The sequence below is a fragment of the Penicillium chrysogenum genome (assembly GCF_028827035.1).
Source record: "Penicillium chrysogenum strain IBT 35668 chromosome Unknown utg000005l_segment0_segment0, whole genome shotgun sequence".
Taxonomy (NCBI): Eukaryota; Fungi; Ascomycota; class Eurotiomycetes; order Eurotiales; family Aspergillaceae; genus Penicillium; species Penicillium chrysogenum.
This window is the reverse complement of record NW_026622753.1, coordinates 1,811,467-1,836,683: the sequence shown is the minus strand read 5'-3', so window position 1 is coordinate 1,836,683 and position 25,217 is coordinate 1,811,467. Positions and strand designations below refer to the sequence as shown.

Below are 25,217 nucleotides of genomic sequence, written 5' to 3'. Positions count from 1 at the left end.
CTAAGCTTACCCAGGTACTTAAGAAGATCGAGATACAGAGTACAGCAAAGAACGACTTCAAATTGATTTAGACGATAACTCACATCAATTACCTAACCTCTAGGATTTTATAGTATATTTTGCAGCCAAAGAGTGCCTTCTAGGCCCTAAGGCGAATGAGTAAGCAAGACCCGCGAGCCGGTTCGGTTCCCTGGCGCACTCCCGCCTGGGAGCGTTGACGTTTACATCATTGTGAGCATCATCCATTTTGACCTACACTATATAATTGGAAGAAGAAAATACAAAATGATCGAATTTCTCCGATGATACCGGACTTGAGCTTGCTACCAAGCTTTTTTCCAGGGCTGACACGTTCAATTAGCTCAGATACTATTCCTCTAGCTTTGAAAGACCCTAGACTAGCCAACCCACCACTAGCTGTTCTATATTTGAATTTATTTACGGATTACTAGGGTCCGTATTTCCCCCGTATGTCAGACTAGAGGCCTCCCATTTCCGTGTAGACTTCCAATGACCATACTACCTAGGTAGATAGTGGGGACTCTAAGCAGTTCAACGGATGCATCAGGATGATGATGAAGTGCCAGCTGGTAGCAATGGCGATCATCCACGGCTCCTGATGGAACGAAGTACGACGGATAACTGTCAGGGTATTTACAAGATCCACTCCCGGATTATTGCGGATTATTGCGCTAAAAGTCGTAATAAAACGTCGTTTGGTCATTTCCGAACACGCCCTCTTCTTTCCGTACCAATGGCCCTCTCCCCACACCTCTTTGTATCTCCAGCATCACCTTTCTTCTTCTCCTTTCCCCCCCTCCTCTCTGTTCTTATCCCATCCCTCTCTTCCCCCAATATCGCTCCTTCGAGTCGAATTAGTCGATGGTTTCATCGTCTATTCTATCCTTCCCTCTAATTTCAGTATCTACTGTCATTCTCTTCGAGGATCAACTCTGAATCCCCGTTTTAGAACTTGGAATCATCCTGAAGACAAGCTCGTTTCAACGGCTTTCTTCACTTAAAGCCCACCCCGGTCATTCATCGAGGTGCTTTTTGTCAAATTCCCCTTTTGTCGGTTGCAGTCGTGCTTTCCAGCACAGCTCCATCCCCTCGGTCCTTCCAACTCCTGTTCGAAGCTTCGTTCCGTTGCTACGGTGTTGCTCGACCCAAGTTTTGCTTGAATGTGCAATTGCCTCGACTTCTACTTGCGATAATCCGGTTGCCCCTCGTCGCCTCTTGGATTTGTAACAAAAAAAAGCGAATCATCCCACATTGAACTCTGCAGACGTCATTCTGGAATGCTAGGGTTCGGAGGTTGTCATTAGTTTCATCTTGCAGGTAAGAGGATCCGATCTACTCCATGCCATTTCTTCTAAAAGTTTCACACTTTTTTGATTGCCCTTGCCGCTTTTTGATTGTTGTTGTGAGGTCATCGTCAAGTCTGCTTCTTTCCCCCTGAGATCGAAGCCTCCGTTGAGTTCGCCCTTGCCTTGCGACTTGTACTTTTCCTCTTCGCCCTGATATCGCCTTGTTCCCATCTTCTTGCTTTCTCTTGTTCCTTCTGCCATCTTGCACCCTTACTGATCCACTCTTTATCACTCTTCTAGGATAATTCACATATTCAAAACTACAACCCGCACATACAGACTCCTTTTGGTCGGCCTGTGATCCACCTCACTTGGCTCATTTGCCTTTTGGCGCAGTACCAGTCTCTCCTGTCGCCGGATTCACCCCGCCAACACACATATTACATTCTACAGTAATTGCCAGCTTCTATCATCTGGGATCATGGATCAACAGAGTCAATCTGGGCCTCAAGGCCCCGGTGGACGCAAGTTCCATATTGCTCATCGGAGAAGTCCATCTGAGCTCACCCCATTGATGAGTATGTGACCGCCCCCGTCACCGCCCACTATAAAACCATAGTCCTATCATGTGAGCTAACTTGAGCTTGTCTACAGTGGAACAACTGGCCATCCAACAACAGATCGAGTTGCTTCAGCAGCAGCAGCAACAAATTGCTGCGACACATCAACAATACGTTAACATGGGGCTGTTGCAGCCCCAACAACTGGGCCAGGTGCCCTCGTTTCAACCCGGTGTCTCCCCACAGCAAGTGAATGCGTTCCAGTTCCCGCAGGGCGGACAGCAGCAGCAGCTTGGAGTACCAATGAACGCACCGAACCAGCATTCGCACCGTCGCAACCAGTCTGCTCTCCCTGGTCTTCCCATGGGCCCACCCCCTGCCCCGTCATCCGGAGCATCGGGGTACGCCGATTATAACCAGCAGGGCCAAAACAACAATAACCACAAGAATGAGAACACTGGCCACGGCCGCGGTCGTGGAGGTCCTCCTGGCGGTGGTCACCAGCGCCGCCACTCGCTTGCTCTTCCTGAGGCCAAGAAAGCCGCCGAGCTGGCCCAGCAGAAGAGAACAGCTTCGGGATTCCAATTCCCTGCTCCTGCTCCTGGTGCAACTGGTTCTGATAACCAGTCTTCATCGGATGACAAGCCTGCGTCCAGCACTTCTCCGGCACCCCAGGGACCCGCCTTCCAGCGGGCTGGAAATATGCGAGCTGGTGGCCACGGCCGCAGCCAATCCATGGCCATCGGCGGTAACCGGGCTTCCATCTCCGGTCGCGGTGCTGGCGGCTTCCAATTCCCCCAAGCTAGTGAGCCATCAACCAATCAATCTGATAATCAACGGCGAACCAGCCAGGCTGGTCATGCTCGTTCATCCTCGCGAAACTTTGAGGGCAACTGGCGCCGGCCCAACAACCAAGCCCAGAGCCAGGATCAGCAGAGGCCCCAGCAGCAGGGTGGATTCCAGCCCGGCCACCGCTCGCGTGGCTCGATGAACCAGTCCATGGGCTCTATTGGTCAATTCCAATACGGCAGCGGCCAGCCTCAGCTTGGCCAGCCTCAGCTTATCCAGCTTCCTCAGGGTCAGGTCATGATGGCACCTCAGATGTTCGGTAACCAGCAACTAAACCCGCTTCAGTTGGCTCAGCTCCAAGCGCTTCAGCAGCAGAACGCCCAAGGTATGGGTGGTCTTCAGGCGAGCCAGCATGCCCCGCCGCAGATGTCTGTCCAACAGCAGCAGCAACAGCAGCAGCAGCAGCGGAAGACCCTATTCACTCCTTACCTTCCCCAAGCAAACCTGCCTGCACTCCTCAGCAATGGACAGTTGGTCGCTGGTGTTTTGCGCGTCAACAAAAAGAACCGTTCTGATGCCTATGTGACTACTGACGATCTGGATGCCGACATCTTCATTTGCGGTAGCAAAGATCGGAACCGCGCCCTTGAGGGTGACTATGTCGCAATCGAGCTCCTCGATGTCGACGAGGTGTGGGGCCAGAAGAAAGAAAAGGAGGAAAAGAAGAAGCGCAAGGATATCACTGATGCGCGTTCCAACAGCAATGCTGGAAATGACAAGCTTGGTCGCTCCGATTCCACCGGCGATAGACAGGAAGTCGGCCCTGATGGAAGCATCCGTCGCCGCGGTAGTCTTCGCCAGCGTCCTACCCAGAAGAAGAACGACGATGTCGAGGTCGAGGGTCAGAGCCTTCTTCTTTGTGAGGAGGATGAGATCAGCGACGAGCAGAAGCCTTTGTACGCTGGTCATGTTGTTGCGGTCATTGAGCGTGTTGCGGGCCAGATGTTCTCAGGAACCCTAGGTCTCTTGCGTCCCAGCAGCCAGGCTACAAAGGAGAAGCAGGAGGCCGAGCGGCAAGCCAGAGATGGCGCCCACGGCCGCTCCCACAACGACCGTCACCAGGACAAGCCAAAGATTGTCTGGTTTAAACCTACCGACAAGCGTGTTCCACTTATTGCCATCCCCACAGAGCAGGCACCGCGGGACTTCGTCGAGAAGCACCAGGATTACGCCAACCGAATCTTCGTTGCTTCTATCAAAAGGTGGCCTATTACCTCTCTGCACCCCTTCGGCACTCTTGTTGAGCAGCTTGGAGAGATGGGTGACCTGCGGGTCGAGACAGACGCTCTGCTCCGCGATAACAACTTCGGTTCGGACGACTTCTCCGATGCTGTGCTGAAGAGCATCGGCTGGGAGGACTGGTCCGTCTCTAGCGAGGGAGACGCCCTGGCTTCGCGACGTGACTTCCGTGAAGAGACCATCTTTACGATCGATCCCGCCGACAGCAAGTCCCTCGAGGATGCGTTCCATGTGAAGAGTCTTGCCGATGGCAAGGTTGAGATCGGTGTTCACGTGGCCGATATTGCTCACTTCGTCAAGGGTAACTCTCTGGTGGACCGTGAGGCCAAGAAGCGTGGTACTGCTGTCTATTTGGTCGATCGAATCATGAACATGTTGCCCACCCGTGTTTCCACTGAGCTTTGCTCCCTTGTCCCTGGCGAAGATCGCCTTACGGTCAGTGTGGTCTTCAAGGCCAACTCTACCACCGGTGTGGTGGACGAGGATGTCTGGATCGGCAAAGGTATCATCAAGAGCGCTGGCCGTCTTGACTACGACCAGGTCAATGCTCTTGTTCAGGGCAAGTCCGATGTCAACACCAGTGGCATCTCTGCCGACAGTATCCGCTTGTTGCACGTAAGTTTCTTCTAGTCCTACCGTTCGCCTTCTTTTTCCTTGCCATACTAACAAAAACACTCAGAACACTGCCGGCAAGTTCCGCGAAGCCCGTTTCGGTAACCGCGTGTCAAACGTTCCTGTGCAGCGTCTGCTTCAGCAGCTCGATGACGAGAATGTGCCAGTCGAATACAATATTTTTGAATCAACCCCAGCACATGAACTTGTTGAGGAGCTGAGCCACCAGGCCAACTTCTTCGTCGCTCGTAAGCTTGTGAGCGCTATGCCGGAGAGAGCTTTCTTGCGTCGTCAGTTCTCGCCCAACTCTCGTCGCCTTACTTCGTTTGTTGAGCGGATGAACCGCCTTGGCTTCGAAATGGACTCAAGCAGCAGTGGCAGCCTCCAGAGCTCTCTCTGCAAGGTGCAAGATGTGGATCTTCGCAAGGTAAGTGCCTTTCATGTCCTCGCCGTTATAGATGTGTGTATTGACACATGATGCAGGGTATGGAGACTCTCATTTCCAAGGCTATGCAGCGTGCCAAGTACTACGTCAGCAGCGGTGCTCCCGATGAAATGCGCCAGCACTACATGCTCAATGTGCCGGTTTACACCCATTTCACCAACCCCTCTCGGCGCTACGCCGATATCCTTGTGCACCGTCAACTCGAGGCCGTGCTCTCCGAGGGTACCGTGGAGTTCAATGACGATCTCGAGTCACTGAGCAAGACTGCTGATCTTTGCAACAACAAGAAGGATTCAGCTCTCAACGCCCAGGAGCAGAGTGTGCACATTGAGGCCTGCCGCAAAATGGACCGCAAAAGTCGTGAGATTGGCGGTGATCTCATCAGTGAGGGCATTGTACTCTGCGTCTACGAGTCTGCCTTTGACGTCCTTATTCCGGAATACGGCTTTGAGAAGCGTGTGCACTGCGACCAGCTGCCGCTCAAGAAGGCTGAATACCGCAAGGATAGTCGCGTACTCGAGTTGTACTGGGAGAAGGGCGTTCCCTCGTCCGCATACATTCCCGAGGACGAGCGTCCAAAGCCCGGTAACTCCCGCGCTGCTCAAGCTGCTGCGGCTGCCCGCGAGGCTGAAGCCGCCAGAGAGCGGGCCAGAGAGCGTGATGAGGCCATGCGTAAGCAAACCGAGACCGGCACAATGTCTGCCGACGATGTCGATGCTCTTTTCGATGACGATGAAGATGTGGATGATGTCACCGAAATGGCAGCCGGTGTGTCGCTCAACTCCGCCGACCGTTCGACTCAGAGCATGCCGCCCTCGCCTACACGCAACGGCCACCACCAGCAGGGACCTCACCGTACTCGCTCGGACCCCAAGATTGCCTCTGGCACTGGTGATGCACCCGAGAACAAATTAACCAACAAGGAGAAGTACTTGAACCTGTTCAAGCTTCGCGAGGTGGATGGAGAGTTCATCCAGGATGTCACAGAGATGACCCGTGTTCCCATCATCCTGAAGACCGACCTGAGCAAGAGTCCTCCGTACGTATTCCCATACAGCCTTTTTTCCCCCTAGCATGGGCGTTCCTAACTAACTGCGATTTGCATTCCAGATGTCTCACTGTTCGATCTGTCAACCCCTACGCCCTGTAGAGGTCTGAAACGCGGCTCTGTTTTCTTCATGGGATATATTTCTTGCATGCCACCTTGCAGGTTCTTCGCGCAAGCGGAGGATGCTGTCTCTCGTGCACGCCTACGGACATAATCCAATCCCAACGCGGATCGAACATATCATTATCGGCATATCTTTCCTTGGTTGCGCTTTTCCTCGGTGGCTTAATCCAATTATCCCGAATACTACCCATCATCTTTCCGACGTGTCCTGGGATTCTTATACTTATCGTGTTATATGTGCAAAGCGGTTGTTTGTCTTTTCTTTTGAGCATTTTAGTTGAAACCTGGGCAAATCTCTTCGTGCCAGAGCTTGCCTGGTTTCCTTTTGTTCTCATTCTCTGGGGATGTTTGGAAACTTGGCAGGAAGGACATTGCAGCTCGATAGTCCCAGAAAATCCTTCCATTAATCTATGGCATTACAAACTTATACCTACCCTCCAGTGTTCATTCGTATGTACGATTAGTCTGGCCATAAATTCATTAACGACTTGATTCGGGGTAAGCCTAATCATATGATCACGAGGGTATCCCGATATTGCTAAAGTGCAGGCTCGATCTAGGATGTAGAGCTCAGGAGTCACACCGCACTGTTAGCTGCTTTGTTGACCCATCACGTCGACTCTTGCTAGGGAATGAAGCCGCTCCTAATGCTCTGAGAAAGATGACCCAGGTGCACAGCTCCCTTGAGAAATACAGTATGTAAGAAATCCATGTATCAAGAAATGTAAGTAATGTACGTAATGTCATGTGAATTCTCCAAACTCCTAAACAAGAAATCAGACAAATATGTTGTCCAAGCAAAGCAAATTGTAACCACAGGGCCACCTTATGCAATGTAATAGAACCAGCTCCTTCCAAATATGCTCGCTCCACGCTTCATGCATTTTGTAAGTCCGGTTGGATCCAACCGACCATCAAGGGTATCAAGAAATGTCGCTAACGGGGGTAGGGGTAGTGAAATAGGTGTAGATAGAAGAGCAAAAGCCAAAGAAAAGAATCAGCGCCAATCAGATCAACCAATTACCAGATAAATTAGAGATCTGGAAATGCAAAAAGAATCCATCAGTGCTAAGTCAAGTACCAGAAAAATGGATGGATTTCTCATAGCCGGCGGATGCCAATGCGCGGCTTTGCTCTGACGGCGAGACGCTTGTGTTGGCTGCTCATGGCTTTCTTCTTGGAAATTCCAGAAGTGGAGGACCCTGAGAGAGACGACGATGATAGTGATGGCGTGGGTAGCTGAGCATGTGCTGGAGAAAGGGGAGTAGAGCCGTTGAGCGTCTTCATAGGGTGGTATTCGCGCTTCTCTTTCATGCCCCGCGCGGTTGCAGATCCACGGTTCTCTTTGCCGTCCCCGCTCAGTCGGCGTAGGGGGTCTTGCATGGCCAATTGAGGCAAATCTTCGAATATCGGCATCCCATCGCGGAGACGGCCGGAGGCATTGACTCCTCCACATAGTAGGGAGAGCTTGGGGGTTTTCCGTAGCGGTGATGAAGTACGGGATCGTGTGTTTGCGGTGATGTTTCGTTCATTGGAGGTCATTCCCGGGGCATCATTGTCGTTGTCGGAGTCAATGAGCATCATGTCTGCATCGGAGTCTTCCGGGTAGGGGATTGAGAGGACGGAGAGAGGGCGTTTGCCCAAGGCTGTTTTACGGGGGCTTGGGGGTGCGAGGTGGACCGGGGAGGGGGAAAGGGTTGGGTCGTTTTCTTTGCTTGCACTAGCAGGGTCATCGCTTTCGCTATCACTCATAGTAGTGTCTGTCACGGGCGGGGAGGGTTGGGCGAAAGGATTTGAGGGCTGTGACGGGTTTTCGGATGCAGTGGTGTTGCGTGCAGTTTTCTTGGTTGTAGCGGCGTGGGTGCGAGCTTGTTTCCGTGTACGTTTAATGACTGCGTCTTTTCCTTTCTCCTCGGGTTTGGTCCCTGTCTCCTCGCCCCGGATCTTTGCTTCTGCGACTGCATCTCTGAGGTTGGTTGGGATCGGGGCGTGGATTGAGGTCATGAGCTTGGCTTGGTGTGCAAAGGCGTCGTAGTTCTCTTGCATGAGAGCACCTGCGGAGGCGTTGAGGGCAGAGTCAGGGTTGGGATAGATAAGTAGACATGAGATTGTCTGAATGCAAACAAAGTTAGTTATCTTGTAGAAAACAGTCGCGCTAGTACAGTCTAACTTACCACCAGTACATCGCGGAGGGTCAGATTGGGTTGCCAATCCCGCTTAAGTGTATCTACACAGACAGCTCCAGTGAGCTCCTCCATGTTCGGGTGCCATATCTTCGTCTTAAAGGTGGCCTTTGGGGGACTCTTGGGGTAGTCATCAGGCATCTTGAGATGGAGCTCCCATAATCCTTGTGAAAAGGTGTGCCCGCTGGGCCCGTGAGGAGTATCGTCAGCTGTGACAAGTCATCACCCTCTGACGGCTGCAAGTAGTACGGCGGAAGATCTCGGTGCAAGGCAGCATGGTCGGCAGCTAGCCGGCGCAAATTGGACGGCTAGATATCATGTCAGATACAGGGCACGAGCATATACTAGTTGCTGGGGAACCAGTGTGTGTCAATGACTTGAACAGGGACGACTTACCATGCTGGAGTCTTGAATGGGTTGTAGAGTACTAAAATAAAGGATAAACTCAGTTGGATAAGAATACCAATTCAGAAAGTGATCCGGACCAGTGAGGGCACAACAATCACAATCACAAATGATAAGAGATGGTTACTTCGTCGACGGTTTGTTTTGAGTGGAGGTCGCACTAACCTTTTTGGTAGCGCGTCAGTCACGTGTTCCTTGTCGCGTCATTGGCGCGTCACTAATATTACCTCTTTGGGATTGCCCTATGTTTCATCGCATCCTTGCTATAGCCCTTGCTATCCGATGAGACATAAGGGGGAAGGCTTAATTGAGCGATATTTCCTTCTCTAGAGAGAAACAGGAATACCTGGCTGCCTATATTATATCATGCGTACGTCAGGCTGCTAGGGAGAGGAAGAAGAAGAGACCGCGTGTATACGACCTTCTATTGCTCAAGAATAAGCAGACCATTATAGACAGCTGAAGGGAAATGGATAGCTGAGGGATCGGGCTCTAATGGTGCTGTCCGCTTTCCATGTACATGTACTCCATGATTTGACTACTCTATAGGGCGTCTACTTGTCCATTAAAGTCGAATGCGGCCAAGTAGAGTATGCATCTAGATATAAGACGTGTACTATAAACCTCGTCTTTCTTTGAGTACTCTCAACATCCTGAGTTCTATACTCCATTTACAACCACATAAGCTCAGCTGGCAGGTCTGGTGCAAATCGATGCATATTTCGAACCAATGGGGATATGTGGTGTAATGCGTATATCTAGATAAAATCCGAATTACCCTCTCGTCAACGTGACTGACTACATATGTATGTATATATGTACTACGTGTCGCAGCGTATGCATCACATCCCGTGCCACTTACTCCCTTGCAACAATTAAGATTTGCTGCAAATATGAGCCAGCTATCGTGACCATACATGGATGATCATCTGGGTTTTTTAAGATCGACATTCCTGAAGTATACTTATGATCTATACTTTCAGTGTATGCAGATGGAACTGAGACTCGTATTTACTCAACAGATTAAGTTAATCACAAAGACCGAAGGGGAAAATGGGAAACAGGTGCGCCGTGAACATGTGCCTCTGGATACAACGCAGTGAAACACACGAGTCCTGCCCAAAAGAGAATTACAAATTCCATATGAAACATTGGGAGAAAATAACAAATCACAGAAGAAAAAAGAAGAAAAAAACCGACGGTCGTATTTTCATGGCCCTCATTCCCGTTAATCCAAATACTGGATCAACATGACCGACCGACCACAAACCCTCGCCGAAATGGAACAAAGTGGACATCATAGTACGATTGACGGCAGAAATTGCCATCGGCCAGTCACAGACTCTCAATTCGCTTACAGGAAAGCAACGAGAGCAGCACCAGCAACCATGCCGAGACCGACGGGGCCGGCGGTGGCAATGGCAGCACCACCGGTAGAGGTGGAGGTGGAAGCACCAGCAGAGGAGCTGGAGGCAGAGTCAGAGGTCTCAGACTCAGAGGCCGAGCTGGTGCTGGAGGAGGTACCAGTGGTCTTGGAGGAGCCCGAGGTCTCGGTGCCAGTAGCAGAGGAGTCGCTGGCAGTGTTGCTGGAGGCAGTGGACAAAGTGCTTTGAGTGGCACCAGGACCGGCGACGGGAGAGGTCAGACCAGCGGGGATGGAGGCGGCGGGCTGCTGCGAGGTCACGGCGGTGGGTTGGGTAGTAACGGCATCAGGCTGGCCGGTCACAACGCCGAGGGAGTTTGTCTGGGTCAGGTATTGAGTGGCAGGGTTGTCGACAGTCTATGGGAGAGGTTAGCTTATGTTGTTCTTGTGATATTGCATGATGTTTTGTTTTTGCTTACCTCGATGGAGACACTGCTCTGGGCGTTGGCCAGGGCAATGGCCGAGAGGGTAGTGAAGACGATGGAGAAACGCATTTTGATGGATTAGAGATTATGGATGAGTTATGAGTTATTGTAGTGATTATGGAGGATGTGGAGAGAGGAATAAAAGTGATCTGAGAAAACGGGGGAGGGTGAGATTATAAGGCTGTGGTTGTCCAGGGAAACAAGTCTCATGTAATGTTTATACGACATCGAGTTTCCAAATACCCTGTTTTCCAGTCAGCTAGCAGAGTCTGAATCTAGCGTAATTTGGGATCTGCAAGGACTTTGCAGTTCTATTTCTGTCGATTTCTGGGGTCACACCAATAAGCTCCACTATGAAGCTATGAGGGATATTCACCTCTTGGCTCTATTTGACTACAAATATAGCATTTCCCTCTTTCTTCTGTCCAAAATTGAGGAGACTTTGTAATAATTGAGATAGTTGGAATAGTTGGAATACGATGGAATGGCTTGACATGGCAATATGCACTAACCTATTTAGCCGCGTCTGGCCATGGATGTCAGTAATCATAACAAATATAATTGTTACCATTCCAAGGTTACTAGTGCATGTACGGAGTATACAGAGTACACATGTACTAATCTTGGAAATGTCTCAAATCCTGAATAATTTCCAGTAGTAATTACTTAGAAGTTAGGCAGGACATACCCTTGACCGCGTGGCGGCATACGAATCCCTTTTGATGCCATCCAGTCCAGTCCTTGATTTCTTTCCCATCTGACACACGATAAAAAACTATAAGTAATTAATACTGTCTTCGGCCTCGAATGGTGCGATCCTACAACATACGTGTCTTGGAGCTAAGGGAGTCGAACCGGCCTTTAAGTGAGACATCACTTTGTTCGGCTATTATATGCCGAGGTCAACTGCACCTCTTTTCTTCTTTTCTCTTAGATACTGAACATTACGATATATGATATTATGTTATTGTACTCCGTAAGGAGATAGATTTAATATCCAATCTATGGACTCTCCATTGGATACGGTATTTCCAAATTATCCCAACTTTTGTACTTTTGTACTTTTGTACTGTTGGACTCCAGATCATCAGGTGGGTCTTTTCGAGACGGTTCGGTTAACTCCATCCAGTAGGGACCGACTCTATATTTATATTTTCTTTTCTGTGACAAAACAATAATATATTCCTGGATATGAAGGGGTATACGGAGTACAGAGAGGGTCGACATACTACCAGATAGAGTACCCCGTACTATCGTGCACCTTTTTAAGCTTGATCCCAGAGTACTGCAGTCTTTATTCTGACTAGGTGGACAGGCACATACCCGATATGTATGTTGTATAGTACTGTTGATGTGCATAAGGTGTAATTAGGTCGTACAGCTTCATCATATAAACATGTATGTACTACATACTCCGTATACAATCTACATATGTAAATTAAAAGGCTACTTTCCTTCTATGGAGTACTCATCACCAGACACAGAATTACAATCATCTCAATATGTGATTCTCTACAGCGTTCTCCGAGTCTGGAATAAACTTGCTTTTTGCTACCGTGCAGGCCGCATCAACCCCCTTGCTTCTTGGCCTAGTCACAACAACTTGTGGTCATGTTTCCAATAGATGGCCTAGACTATCCATCATCCTGCAGCGGTGTGGCGCAGGAATGCAAATCGCGTGCGCCAAAAGCGTCTATATCTGGCAGTGGTCCCACTTACTCAAGTCACAAGCAGCCAGGCGTACTAGTGGTATGTCTGTGTCACCTCTCGCCTCTCGAGTATCCGTACATCGCACCAAGATGCGAGTTCGCCACTGCGTCGGCGGCGTATGCGTAAGTTATTCTTCAAGGTTAGTCCAGTGTACAGAGTACGTGGCCATCATTTCCACATAGATATCATAGCCAGCAACAAACTGAGCATCTCAATTGAAAACTGAACTCCCTCGCCGCAATGCATATTATACAGCTCACCCCGCCGCAGCACATAACCACAAACTCAATATTCAACCATCACTCCTTGATCGATACATCCTGGCTGCGAACCCAGTCCGCAAACTCCTTCCGCTTAGCCTATGTTGTCCAAATGTTAGCTTCTGAGATTCCTAGCCCAAACCAACGATGACATCTAGCAATGGATGCACATCCACAATAAACCCCAAGCAGATGTACTTCCAGCAAGACACGCATCAAGTAGATCCAAAACTCACCCGAATATCCCAGAACCCATAACGCTCCTCCAGACTCAGGTACGGATTGCGCGCTCCGCCATCCCGTTCAATCTCGCCCGCCCATTCGCGCCAGCTAATCGGCTTCAACTTCTGCGCGCTCAACACCAGTCCGATGGAAACAATTAGTACGGAGGCGAGGGTTTCGATGATAATGTCTTGTGGGAGGGCAGTGGATGTGCGGTTGCTGTAAAGGACAGTGTGTTCGTGGGCCGAGTAGCCTCTGCAGAAGGGTCAGCTCAGCTCGGGAGGCAAGATAGATGTAGTGCGGATGTATTGGAGAACTTACGCGTGAACTATCAGGACGAGGCCGAAGAAAGTCACCACGCGGGAGAGGAAGCTCATGATGGGTGGTGAGGTTGGTTTTGGGTTGCAGGTTGGGGTTTGCTGGCTGGGTCTGTTCACTGCGGACTTTTCTTATCGGTGAATAATTATAGACGATCCCCACTAAATTATTAGATGAAGCCTGGGGTCCCTTGGCTGTGGACGGTGTCGTGATGCCGTTTGATATGTTGGCGGGAGGTTCGTGGAGCCCCCGGGCTCCAGCATCCCGCGGTTTACCTAATCACCTTTTGACTCCAGGGCTGGCCTGGATTTCATCACAATGTGATATTCGTTCATACTGAGTTGCTATTGAAAAGGATGGGTGATTCTGTCTCTGCATGGCTTCTCAGGTTGATATCATGGTTATCTCCCTACCCTACCTATACAGTGAACCTTGTATTCGTTCCTTGCGATATCAAACTCGAATCTTGACGACGGGAGACTACAACTTAGGTACATGTCTACACCCCATCATCAACGAACATTCTGAGTCAATGGATAGAATAAACAGGTTATTTTGCCAACTGTCTGGGCTATTCCTTATATACTTCCTCTCGGTGGATTCTGCGACGCCAGTTGACAACACACAGTAGATCAACCCCTGAGTGGGGGTAACACCGCTCGACTCTCCTGTCCAACCCCGACTTCCTCAGCGATCACTGTGATAGACAAAAGACTTTAGCTTGTCTCCAAGCTCCGTCAACTTCGGTGGATACGGATACGTCTATAGCCTAAAGTGTTGGTCACACAGATGGAAAATATGGTTCGAGAATGAGAGGGTACATAGTTCGATAGACCTTACAGGATTTGCCAACTGGCCTGGAACTAGGAACACCAAGATCGAGGCACTGTGGTTTTATCCGGTCTGTAGTGTACATATGTATACGGTTTACTTGTCCATGAAATGAGCCGTGGGCCAGAAACATAAAGAGCATATCTCCTCACACACTTATGATCACTTCCTTCGTTAAACAGCAATCGAAGACTTGCATTGATCCTTCTCGCACTCATCTTATATCATTGCCATGTCCCTTCAGTGTCTTGACATGGCACAGTCGCAGAGCGATGTTCTCCGTCCATCCTCTTCTCGTTTCTCCGACGCTCAGGGCGAGCAGGCTACAGAGCCTCCGTCTCAGTATAAAGACCCTCCAAATACCCCGATACCCCGACATGTAGAGTCGGTCACACCCGATGCTGGTCAGTTAGAGCAGCTGCTTGCGAGACTTAGCAGCAGAGTACATGCTTTTGATCCGTCTTGTCCTCTGCGATCGACACCGAAAACCACACCTGATGAGTATGACCGTTTTATTAATGCCGAGATACGATGTCTGGCTAAGGCTTGGTAAAATAAGGCAACAAAGGGTCGAGGTTTAGATCAAAATCAATGATTCCAATACGAAAATCTATGTACGCGATCTGGAGTTTATGGGAATCTGCTATGTAGGCATTCCCAAAGGGGTGGTGGAAATATATATATTCGGCCATGAAGAAAAGATTCTACCAAGTATCCTTCAAATAAATTTACCAAGAAATTCCGTCCAAATGAGTATTCAGTGGATTCCAAATCTTTGTTATTTATGAATGCAGAATCGATACTGCTCAGGTATCTGGCGTTGATAACCCATTTCCATGAGGTGGTCAGATCGCCACAAAAAGAACACAATGACGGGACAGCGACGTCAATAGAAACAAGACCTCCTGAGAGTATCAATTAGCAGATTTTGAGTGTTGATATACGAGACATTGAACCACCTAAAAAGCCGACATCGGTCTGCTAGAAAAATCAGTCAAAGCAACCCAGTGTTCCCGTAGATTACACACTAACACACATATTACTGGCCAATTTACAGTGGAGATATATGGTCATGAATTTTTTTTAATTTCTCATCAATGACCGGTCACTACTGGACCAGCTTTCTAGTTGGACTAGGTTCGTAAAGGATTCCTTTGACATCACGCATTTCCATCACACAATTTCTGCTTCATAAATGGGCATTGCAAATTTACAGCTTCTGCATGGCAGCGATATCAGTGGACTGGACGTGGTCCTCATCCTCCTCGATCGTGCCCTGGAGCTCATCGGTGGAGACCTTCTCGTCCTCAACGACAAGGTTGATCTGAAGCTTCTTAATACCGAAACCGACGGGAACCCACTTGGAGGCACCCCAGACGAGACCGTCCCACTCAATGGCGCGAACGTTGGCCTCCAACTCCTCAAGGTTGGTCTCATCATCTGGAAACGTTTGTTAGCAATTGAAATAAAAGAGAGATTGGAAAACACATACCCCAGGGCTTGACCTCCAAGGTGACGAGGGACTTGGCGGCAGGCTTGACCTTGCCGGCCTTCTTGGCCTTGTACTCCTCGAGACGCTTGTTGCGCTCAGCAACAACCGCGGGGTCCTCCTCCTCAGAGTCGGAGCCGAAGAGGTCCTCATCGTCATCCTCCTCCTCGGGCTTGTCCTTGGGGTTGGAGGCAAGCTCGGTGGTCTCAGGACCGTAGGCAGTGAAAGCCGCGGAGGAGTCACCGGGGAGGGTGGAGAATTCGCTCTCGTAAGAGGCGATGTGGTTGTACCAGCGGGCAACGTGGGGGTACTTGGCAGCATCAGGGGCGGCGGTGAAGGCCTTGTAGGTCACGACATCGGCCTGGCTGGGCGAGTTGCTATTGAACCGAGTCAGCGACGAAGTTCATCATCAGACGAAATAATTCGGCAATGTAACATAGTGATGCAAGATCAGAGATGCGATTGCTCGCGATTGCGTGTAGTCATCCAGCGGGGTCTTAATCCGCCTCCTAAACACGGACCAATGTTTCTCATCATGAAAGCATAAGGGGAAAGGAAAGAAAAGGTAAAAAAGGCAATTAAAGGGGGAGGAATTCGTACCCAACAACGTAGGACCGAGTGGACAGGAAGTGGTTGGCCACTGAGGGGCACAGTCAGTCACCAATTGATTCGAAATAACAAAATCTCAGGGGCGCCTACGAGTCAGGCCGGCATCAGAGACAAAGTCGGTGAAACCCATTGTGAAAGAGAGGTGTGGTGGTATCTATTCTGGAAGGAGAAGAAAAAAAGGAGAAGAAAGTAGATGAGGGAGGGGTTAAAAAGGGAGGATTTTTTTTATTACGGAAAATCTCTACGGAGTCGCGGAAAAACGTGGAAGAGCGAGGACTGGTCAGGTGACTTGCTAACAACAGAGCTTAACCTAGCCTGGTCATGTGATTGACTGGTGACTTCAGGGCGGAGCTTGGACTAGTCAGGTGACTGACTGGTGACGGAGCTTGAGCTCTTCCCGCCACTCAGCGTTCGCTATGTGGATCTTTCGAGAAGCCTCCCGATGGACCTTTGGTTGCCGGTATTTAAGCTATACCGGTGACATCTCAGGTGTTGATCTGCTCTACGGCTTTTTCCCTCCTAAGGTCTGAATCTACTATCTACATAATGGCGGCGAGAATATCTCTCAGTGCCCGCACTCGACTTTTGCGGACGCCTCGTCTATCGTCGACCCGTCTTCTATCCCCGATCCCGAGATCAAGCATACTGCCCTGCGCCTCATTCATTCCACCAGCCGCCAACCCTAGCCCGGTCCCTGTCCGCCACTATGCCAAGGGAGGTCGTCCACATCCCCCGGGGCGGCACCCACCGCATGGATATGAGTGGAGAGGACGAGAAACCCGCACTCGAGAAGTATGGTGTTGAGCTTACGGCGAAAGCTAAAGCTGGCAAGCTGGATCCAGTCATTGGACGTGATTCCGAGATTCATCGAACCATTCAAATTCTGTCTCGGCGGACCAAGAACAATCCCGTGTTGATCGGTGCTGCTGGAACTGGCAAGACCGCCGTTCTCGAAGGGCTGGCTCAGCGCATTGTACAAGGAGATGTTCCGGAGAGTATCAAAAACAAACGGGTTGTTTCATTGGATCTGGGCTCTTTAATTGCAGGAGCCAAGTTTCGGGGGGATTTTGAGGAGCGTCTGAAAGCTGTCCTGAAGGAAGTGGAGGATGCGCAAGGTGAGGTGATCCTCTTCATTGACGAGCTTCACACCTTGCTAGGATTGGGCAAGGCTGAGGGTAGTATTGATGCTAGTAACCTGCTGAAGCCTGCTCTGTCACGGGGCGAACTTCAATGCTGTGGTGCCACTACTCTCAACGAATATCGATTGATTGAAAAAGATGTGGCTCTTGCCCGACGGTTCCAGCCTATCCTGGTGAGCGAGCCGTCGGTCGCCTCGACTATTTCCATTCTACGAGGCATCAAGAACAAATACGAAGTACACCATGGTGTCAGAATTACAGACGGCGCTTTAGTAGCTGCAGCTACTTACAGTAATCGCTACATCACCGATCGATTTTTGCCAGACAAAGCGATTGATCTTGTCGACGAAGCTGCATCAGCTCTTCGCTTGCAGCAGGAGTCGAAGCCCGACTCAATTCGGGAACTTGAGCGTGACATTACTACCATCCAAATTGAGCTTGAGTCTCTTCGTAAGGAAACCGATATTGCCAGCCGGGAACGGCGAGAGAAGCTTCAAGAGGACCTGAAGACCAAGCAAACGGAGGCCGGTAAATTGACCGAGACCTGGGAGAAAGAGAAGGCCGAAATCGATAATATCAAACGCACCAAGGAGGACTTGGAACGCGCTCGGTTTGAACTTGAACAAGCTCAACGCGAAGGAAACTTTGCCAAGGCCGGAGAGTTGAGATACTCTACCATCCCGGAGCTCGAAACCAAGTTACCCAAAGAAGGCGCTAAACAGGATTCTCAAAATCAAACTTTGATTCACGACTCCGTTACTGCAGATGATATTGGAAACGTCGTCTCTCGGACCACAGGCATCCCCGTCAACAAGCTCATGGCTGCAGACGTGGAGAAGCTGATTCGGATGGAGGACACTCTCCGAAAATCAGTCCGTGGACAAGACGAAGCGCTTTCTGCTGTGGCAAATGCCGTGCGGATGCAGAGAGCTGGTCTCAGCGGTGAAAATCGCCCTACGGCCTCTTTCATGTTCCTCGGTCCCACCGGTGTTGGAAAGACTGAGCTCTGCAAGAAGATGGCCGAGTTCCTTTTCTCCACCGAAACTGCCGTTTTGCGGTTTGACATGAGTGAGTTCCAGGAGAAACACACAATCAGTCGTCTCATCGGTTCCCCTGCCGGGTATGTCGGATACGACGATGCTGGCCAGCTCACGGAGGCTGTCAGGCGGAAGCCTTACGCGGTTCTGTTATTCGATGAATTCGAGAAGGCGCATCGCGATATCTCAGCGCTACTGCTGCAGGTCCTCGACGAGGGCTTCCTGACAGACGCCCAAGGCCACAAGGTTGACTTCCGAAACACCCTGATTGTCTTGACCTCGAACCTTGGAGCTAGTATCCTGGTCGGAGCAGACCCCTTGCACCCAATTAAAGACTCCGGTGATGCTGAGCTACCCGAAAAGGTTAAAACGGCTGTTATGGATGTGGTTCAGAGCGCATACCCACCTGAGTTCATGAACCGAATTGATGAATTCATCATCTTCAAGCGCTTGTCAAAGGATGCCCTGCGGGACATCGTTGAGATCAGAATCAAAGAGCTTCAGGCCCGACTCGATGACCGCCGTATGACCCTGAAGGTCGACGATGAGACCAAGGACTGGCTGTGCGAGAAAGGCTACGACCCGCGATTTGGTGCCCGGCCTTTAAACCGTCTCATTGCCAAGGAAATTGGAAACCGTTTGGCTGATAAGATCATCCGAGGTGAAGTTGTCTCTGGTCAGACTGCCAGAGTTTCTCTCGATGAGTCTAAGTCTGGCCTGGTGCTAACCGCGCAAGAGTAAATGAAACATGAAAGGCGTTCTTTATGTGGTACATACGATGTTTTGCGTCTCCTTTTGGGAAATTTCGATTGCATGATCTTCTCTCACATATTATGATTGTATACTAGCCCATCCACTCATTGTACAATAATGCACTTTTAATCATATCGATCAAATTGCTTGTTCTATGTAGATTCGAAGAACGGCCCGTGAACAGATGACTACACAAACTGCCCGTGGGAACCCACCATATATCATCCCGCCCCATCATTTCTCTCTCTCGTCGCATCTCTAGGTATCCCAATTTCATTGGCATCGGCAAAATGTCTTCTTTAAAAAGGAAGAGAACACCAGCTTCCCGCCCTCCAATCACACCTCGTACCTCTGGGCGACGACTAGGTCACAGGGTTCCATCAAGCCAAGCTTTCAGCACTTCAAGTGGTCCTCCTCAAACACCTATCGTTTCGTCTGCAAGTCAATTGCACACTCCGTATCCCACAGACTCCAGGATCGAAACAGATCGCTCGGTGAGGGCTACTGACGATGACTTCGATGACCATGTCATTGCTGCGATTGACATGAAGGACCATGGAACTGTGGGGTGCTCATACTACTCAGCCGAAGAAGAAAAGATGTACTTGCTTGGTGATAGTCGTTCAGGGGATATGGAGACGATCGACGCTCGTGGGTTTATTAAATGTTCAGGTCTAGATCTGGTGCTAATCTGGCCATCTCCAGTGCTTCTCCAAATCAAACCTACGGTGGTCTTGACACCTCCTCGTGTCGATCTTAGTTCGCAGAGTCAAGATCAGAATCTCGCACAAGAAGATGGTAGATTTGCTTTGCCTTGGGGCTCTTCGACCCTTTCCAATGCAAGCAAATGCTGATAATTTCTGCCCAGTTTCTTCTGCCTACCTTCCTTACCAGATAGACATTCGTCCAACGCCAGAGTTCAGCTACTCCAATGCAGAAAGCAAATTACTTGCTTTACAAATTTCATCTAAGCACGAACAGCGCATCCGGTTTTTTGTGCCTCAAAATGGCCTTGCCGGACCGGAAGAAGTGGACCCAGAAGAGATGGGCTTTACACTCCAAGAAGGAAGACTGTTGCATATCTCAAGTTCCGTCGACATGGAGAACCCCGTGACTATTGGTTGCGCAGGAGCCATACTCACTTATTTGCAGCGTCGAAGAGCCGCGGCGCCTAGCCCCCTCGAAGAAGGAAATGAGTATCGGATTCGAGCACTACAGATGTTCAATCTACGGGATACCATGTGGATCAGCAGCAATACCTTCACCTCCCTCCAGATTATCCAGTCCGAGTCACACCCGAATATGTTCAACCAGGGACCGGGAAAAAAGTCAGCGTCAGGTAAAGAGGGCCTTTCGGTCTACGGGCTCTTTCAGCACTTTGCATACACCCCGCAGGGTAGGGCAAGGCTCAAGCAAACCTTTTTCCGTCCGAGCGTAAATCTAGATACGATTCGAGAACGGCATGATTTCATAGGGGTCTTTTCACGCCCTGACAATCTTGCTGCATTAGACAAGATGACCAAAGCATTGAAACACATTAAGAACCTCAGACCTGTCACGGTCAATCTTCGCAAGGGAATTAGTACTGGCAGTGCGAAGATTACTGGATTCAAAACTACGGTTTGGGCTAGTCTTCTCGCTGTATGTTTGATTTGCATGGTTTTTGAATTGTGATGCTAAGGAGGTGACTGACCAGTTTGCATTCTACTCCATCGACATCAATGATGCACTACGGGAGGTCTCGGGTGCGCATATCCTGACTCTCCGAAGCAAGGTAAATCTCCGATAGACATGTCAGTCCGTTCATATACTGACGTATTGCAGGCCCTTAGAGTCTTTGAGGCGGCACAGCTGTACAGAGTTGGTCGCATGGTTCAAGAAATTGTAAGTTCTTTTTAATGGGGAGTTAACAACGGGTCTGACTTTTTAGGTCGACATTGATAACTCCGAAGAACAAGGAAGAACAGTGGTTAAGCAAGGAATTGATAGAGAACTTGACAAAATCAAAGACAGATACGATGGTCTCAACAGCCTTCTCAAGCACGTTGCTCTCGACATTGCTGCGACAATCCCAGCGACTCTCAACGTCGACGTGAATGTCATTTACTTCCCTCAGCTTGGGTTCAATATTGCCATCCCACTCAATGGCCGTGGCACTGCGGAGTATACTGGCTCCGATGATGACTGGGAGTTGATGTTCATCACAGAGAATCGGGCGTATTTCAAAGACTTCCGCATGAGAGAGATGGATGAGAAGCTGGGGGATATATACGGTATTATCTGCGGTAAGCCAAATAAATTGACGGGAAACCTTGAAAATGGGGAACTAAAAGTTGTACGTTGGCAGAGAAAGAAATCGAGATTGTGTACGACTTGGCGCAAAGGGTTCTTCGATATGAGAATGTGCTCGTCGATGCCTCTGATATTTGCGGCGATATTGATAGGTCAGTTCTTGTGGGATATGATTGGAGGACCGCTGATACGAAGTCCACAGTCTCCTTGCTCTCACACAGGCAGCCAGCTTCTACAAGCTGACCAGACCACGGATGGTTGAACAAAATGTGATCAGAATCAAGGGTGGCCGGTAAGAGCTCGTTAACAACCATTCCTCAACATCCCTAACAAATGCCAGGCACATCCTTCAAGAATTGACTGTTTCGTCCTATGTGCCAAATGACACATTTCTCGTGGGTGGAAATGAGTCCGAGACCAATGATGCTTCTTCGTCCACGGATTCTAACCCTAGCATGTTGCTTTTAACTGGACCGAACTATTCAGGGAAGAGTGTCTATATCAAGCAGGTAAGCTATACTTTGTGTTCGTGAAACTCATTTTCTGACCTAGAAACAGGTTGCTCTGATTGTATACCTAGCACAGATTGGGAGGTAGGTTTCTTTCCATTGAGATGGTCATACAAAGGCTAATTGTCACAGCTTTGTTCCTGCAGACAGCGCAGAATTGGGAGTCACAGATAAAATCTTGACCAAAATTAATACCCAAGAGAGTGTCTCCAAGGTATCCGAAAATTCCCTGCATAAAGTTTCAAATTTGGCAGTCTGACATCTCTTTAGATCCAAAGCACATTCATGAACGATTTGCAGCAAATTTCTCTCTGCCTGAAACAAGTCACAAACCGAAGCTTGATTATCATCGATGAGTTTGGGAAGGGAACCAACGAAAGTGGTTTGTTCTTATCTAGATATAGCTCTTGATGCAGACTAATTAACGCATTCAGATGGCATCGGACTTGCCTGTGGCATACTCGATTATCTGCTGTGTCTCGAGAGCCCCGCTAAAGTCATTGCAGCGACTCATTTTCATGAGATTTTCGAGAACAACTTCCTCGCTTTGCGGCCTCGACTCCATCTTGGCCATATGGAAGTTCAGGTCTGTGAAGAAACCCAGGAAGTCGAGGACCAGATCACGTATCTATACAAGTATGTGTGGCAAAACCGGCTCCTGGGTTAATGGTATGTAAATGATGCTTACGGTTCAAACAGTTTCCGTCCGGGACGAAGTAACAAGAGCTTTGGTACCATGTACGTCCTGCTTTCTATGATACCCGCGTCCCTTTTGGCAAAAATGATTGACTCGTGGCGGTACAGTTGTGCAGCAATCAACGGTATCGACCCAGCTATTGTATCTCGCGCAAACGAGATTGCGTCTCTTTCAGCACGAGGGGAGAACATTGTCGCGGCCTGTGCAGTTCTATCTTCAGAGGAGATGCAAGACTTAGAAGAAGCGGTACGAGTGCATCTTCTAAGAACAATAAAGGGGGATAACTAACAGTGTTATTATAAGAACTCCCTAGCGAGAGGTTTCCTGGAGATTGATTTCTCACAAGGTGGCTCGGACCATGTCAAGGCAGTCTTCGAAGGCTTGTTCGAGTGAAAGTGTTTTATTATTATGGGACCAAGCGTATGGAGGCCAATGATATCCCAAATATCCTTACGGAGGACAACATACATTTACGCCCCATGTCATCATCAATTGGCCGAACCCGCGATGTTGATCTATGCCATTAGGAGAATGGAGTCCCTACTCACTCCACTACATTTGTAGCAACCGGGGGCCAAAACAATAATGAATTTAGCCCGACTTTTTCCCCGGTCATGTTACATATACCGTTTCGAAAGAATGGGGCTCCCGACTTGTACGCTGACAATATCTCATGCATCCAAAATATAACCATATGCACCAAGCCAAGCATCTCTCATACAACGTCCGCATCCTCTAGGTTAACACTATCTACATTATATCATAGAAGAGACCCACGCTGCTACCCTCAGAATCCGGGGTTCTTTTAGCCCCGCATGTCGCAAGTCTCCGATCTTGTCAAGGACTCGAAGCTCCCCACCAAGTTCGATGCAGAGCTTACAACGCACACTTTTCTTGAATCAACGTTAGTCGGCGGTCGCCGCGGAAGGCGTCGAGAGCGTGAGGAAGTATGGAAGAAGAAACGTGACCTTGGAATCGGCATCTTCGGTACTGTGTGGTTGGAAGAATGTGTCGGTCAAGGCAAGCTCCGGGCTGTTAAGGAAGTGCGCAAGTCTGTCCCGGGATCGAGGTCTATGGATTATAATCGCGAGCTAGAAGCCATTGCTCGTTTCTCGCAGCGAAAGGTAGGTACATGATTGGTATTCATACCCTGTTATCTTAGTATACTCCCGTCAAAATCACTGACCTTCGTTCAGTATGACGGTTGCTTTGTGAAATCATCGGGCTGGTTTGAGAACACTGAGTGTCTGTTTATCGCAATGGAATATTTCCCTCTTGGAGATCTGCAGAAGTACATGACGCAGCTATTCCGGGAAAGAGAAGCACAGCAGATTACCTTCCAGCTTCTCGAGAGTCTTGACTTTATGCATAGCAATGGGTTCACTCACGGTGACCTGAAGCCTCAGGTATGCTCCAGCCATGGTGCTTTTGATTCCACCTTGCTGATCTTAAGAAGAACATTTTTGCGTTATCTACAGGCCCATATTGGTGGGTAAAGATTGGCGACTTCGGAATCAGCAAGCGCGTGATGGAAGGATTTACGGGTCTACAAACGTTCAATGGCATGCCAGCCTTTACTGCGCCAGAGGTGTATGAACGGTTATGGAGTCCATCCCCAGAAAGCACAACGTTGGAATCAGACCATTGCCCTGGAATCGATATATGGGCTCTGGGTGTGATCACTTACTACTTGCTCACTGGGAAGTTTCCTTTCTCTGGCAAAACTGATCTACTCGAATACTATAAAGGGCATTCGATACTGCCTTTTGACTCGTCTCATTCTCCAGTCAGCCCAGAAGCAACGTCCTTTTTGGCGAGCATGATGGCTGCGAACCCGGCAGATCGCCCTACTGCCAGAGATGCCTTGGACTACGCCTGGTTAATACCAATGCTACAGGACTCGCTGCCCGACCACCCGGACCAGACTGCTCCAGCTATCCAAGAGACAGCCATGACTACTGCTTCTCCGAAACGGCAAATACCATCCACCACCCAAGATGTCTCGCACCCGGGTGAGATTGACTTGACGTCTGGTGCCCAGAAACATAGCTCCAAGACAGAAAGGGCACAGCAAATGCAAACCAGTCGGGGTGTTGACGGCGACACATACAAGCAGCTCATAGATACTCTGAATAATGCAAAACTGACTGAATCAACAAATTCCGTTACGAACTCCAGCCAACTTTACAACGGCCATCCACCCGCAGACACCGATTCAATGGCCCTGTCCCGATCCAGCGAATCTCAATCTAGCGAGCTCGCCCTCCATGCTTCTCATACTCAAAGAATCTCAGAGAAACCCACGTCAGTTGACCTACCCTCATATAACCGTCGCAGATCCGACACAGCTCCAATCCCAATCTCCGAGCTCCCGCACGTAACCCCCGTGGTAGAGAGTCCGACTTCGAGAAGCCCGAGCACAAGTATCAAGAATGGCTCAGACCGGTTTTCGGAAAAGATTAGATGGGCGTCTCGCAGTATTATGCCGAAGCCAAATCGCCGTTCCCAAGATCATGCGCCGACTTCGCCCATTTCTCCCAATGCAAGGTATCTACGCTTTACGTAGGTGCGCTTGACCTCTGCTAACTTGATGCGTAGCTCGAGTACTAGAAGTAGAAAATCACAATCTATCGAGATTCCTCATCGTCCTCAATTTGCAGAGGGATTGCCCATGTTTCCTATTCGAAATGACAAAAGGTTGAAGGGTGTGTTCAGCTCGACATTATTTTATC

General features: G+C 49.4%; 9 protein-coding genes across 9 annotated transcripts; 5 read left to right on the top strand and 4 right to left on the bottom strand.

Moving 5' to 3' along the window:
• Positions 1–1,788: 1,788 nt before the first annotated feature.
• Positions 1,789–6,162, top strand: ssdA (mRNA-binding translational repressor SSD1; the record flags this gene model as incomplete). Its single annotated transcript, XM_056714841.1, has 5 exons — positions 1,789–1,885; positions 1,962–4,570; positions 4,635–4,994; positions 5,051–6,051; positions 6,123–6,162. 5 exons carry the CDS (start codon positions 1,789–1,791, stop codon positions 6,160–6,162), a joined length of 4,107 nt encoding a protein of 1,368 aa, XP_056562463.1.
• A 1,122-nt stretch (positions 6,163–7,284) lies between these two features.
• Positions 7,285–8,765, bottom strand: N7489_009090 (putative ubiquitin conjugating enzyme E2; the record flags this gene model as incomplete). Its single annotated transcript, XM_056714840.1, has 4 exons — positions 7,285–8,295; positions 8,358–8,550; positions 8,601–8,674; positions 8,763–8,765. 4 exons carry the CDS (start codon positions 8,763–8,765, stop codon positions 7,285–7,287), a joined length of 1,281 nt encoding a protein of 426 aa, XP_056562462.1.
• Positions 8,766–10,125: 1,360 nt separating this feature from the next.
• Positions 10,126–10,688, bottom strand: N7489_009089 (putative GPI anchored protein; the record flags this gene model as incomplete). The annotated part of the gene is made up of 2 exons (XM_056714839.1): positions 10,126–10,551; positions 10,614–10,688. 2 exons carry the CDS (start codon positions 10,686–10,688, stop codon positions 10,126–10,128), a joined length of 501 nt encoding a protein of 166 aa, XP_056562461.1.
• Positions 10,689–12,628: 1,940 nt separating this feature from the next.
• N7489_009088 (membrane magnesium transporter family protein) lies at positions 12,629–13,188 on the bottom strand (the record flags this gene model as incomplete). Its single annotated transcript, XM_056714838.1, has 3 exons — positions 12,629–12,688; positions 12,826–13,066; positions 13,133–13,188. 3 exons carry the CDS (start codon positions 13,186–13,188, stop codon positions 12,629–12,631), a joined length of 357 nt encoding a protein of 118 aa, XP_056562460.1.
• A 1,004-nt stretch (positions 13,189–14,192) lies between these two features.
• On the top strand, positions 14,193–14,513 carry N7489_009087 (uncharacterized protein; the record flags this gene model as incomplete). Its single annotated transcript, XM_056714837.1, has 1 exon — positions 14,193–14,513. One exon carries the CDS (start codon positions 14,193–14,195, stop codon positions 14,511–14,513), a length of 321 nt encoding a protein of 106 aa, XP_056562459.1.
• A 657-nt stretch (positions 14,514–15,170) lies between these two features.
• On the bottom strand, positions 15,171–16,237 carry N7489_009086 (translation elongation factor 1 subunit beta; the record flags this gene model as incomplete). The annotated part of the gene is made up of 4 exons (XM_056714836.1): positions 16,149–16,237; positions 16,050–16,089; positions 15,453–15,826; positions 15,171–15,400 (listed from the first exon to the last, which is right to left on the bottom strand). Exons 1-4 carry the CDS (start codon positions 16,186–16,188, stop codon positions 15,171–15,173), a joined length of 684 nt encoding a protein of 227 aa, XP_056562458.1. The 5' UTR covers positions 16,189–16,237.
• A 14-nt stretch (positions 16,238–16,251) lies between these two features.
• hsp78 (chaperone ATPase HSP78) lies at positions 16,252–18,975 on the top strand (the record flags this gene model as incomplete). Its single annotated transcript, XM_056714835.1, has 2 exons — positions 16,252–16,342; positions 16,628–18,975. The coding sequence occupies 2 exons, from the start codon at positions 16,252–16,254 to the stop codon at positions 18,973–18,975; spliced, it is 2,439 nt and encodes an 812-aa protein (XP_056562457.1).
• Positions 18,976–19,277: 302 nt separating this feature from the next.
• Positions 19,278–22,878, top strand: N7489_009084 (MutS family protein MSH5; the record flags this gene model as incomplete). Its single annotated transcript, XM_056714834.1, has 16 exons — positions 19,278–19,638; positions 19,693–19,785; positions 19,856–20,628; positions 20,684–20,761; positions 20,812–20,871; positions 20,918–21,272; positions 21,335–21,431; positions 21,482–21,571; positions 21,620–21,788; positions 21,838–21,872; positions 21,921–22,002; positions 22,059–22,170; positions 22,223–22,424; positions 22,488–22,526; positions 22,593–22,731; positions 22,789–22,878. The coding sequence occupies 16 exons, from the start codon at positions 19,278–19,280 to the stop codon at positions 22,876–22,878; spliced, it is 2,775 nt and encodes a 924-aa protein (XP_056562456.1).
• Positions 22,879–23,300: 422 nt separating this feature from the next.
• Positions 23,301–25,051, top strand: N7489_009083 (serine/threonine-protein kinase; the record flags this gene model as incomplete). The annotated part of the gene is made up of 3 exons (XM_056714833.1): positions 23,301–23,609; positions 23,682–23,891; positions 23,942–25,051. 3 exons carry the CDS (start codon positions 23,301–23,303, stop codon positions 25,049–25,051), a joined length of 1,629 nt encoding a protein of 542 aa, XP_056562455.1.
• Between the last annotated feature and the right edge of the window lie 166 nt (positions 25,052–25,217).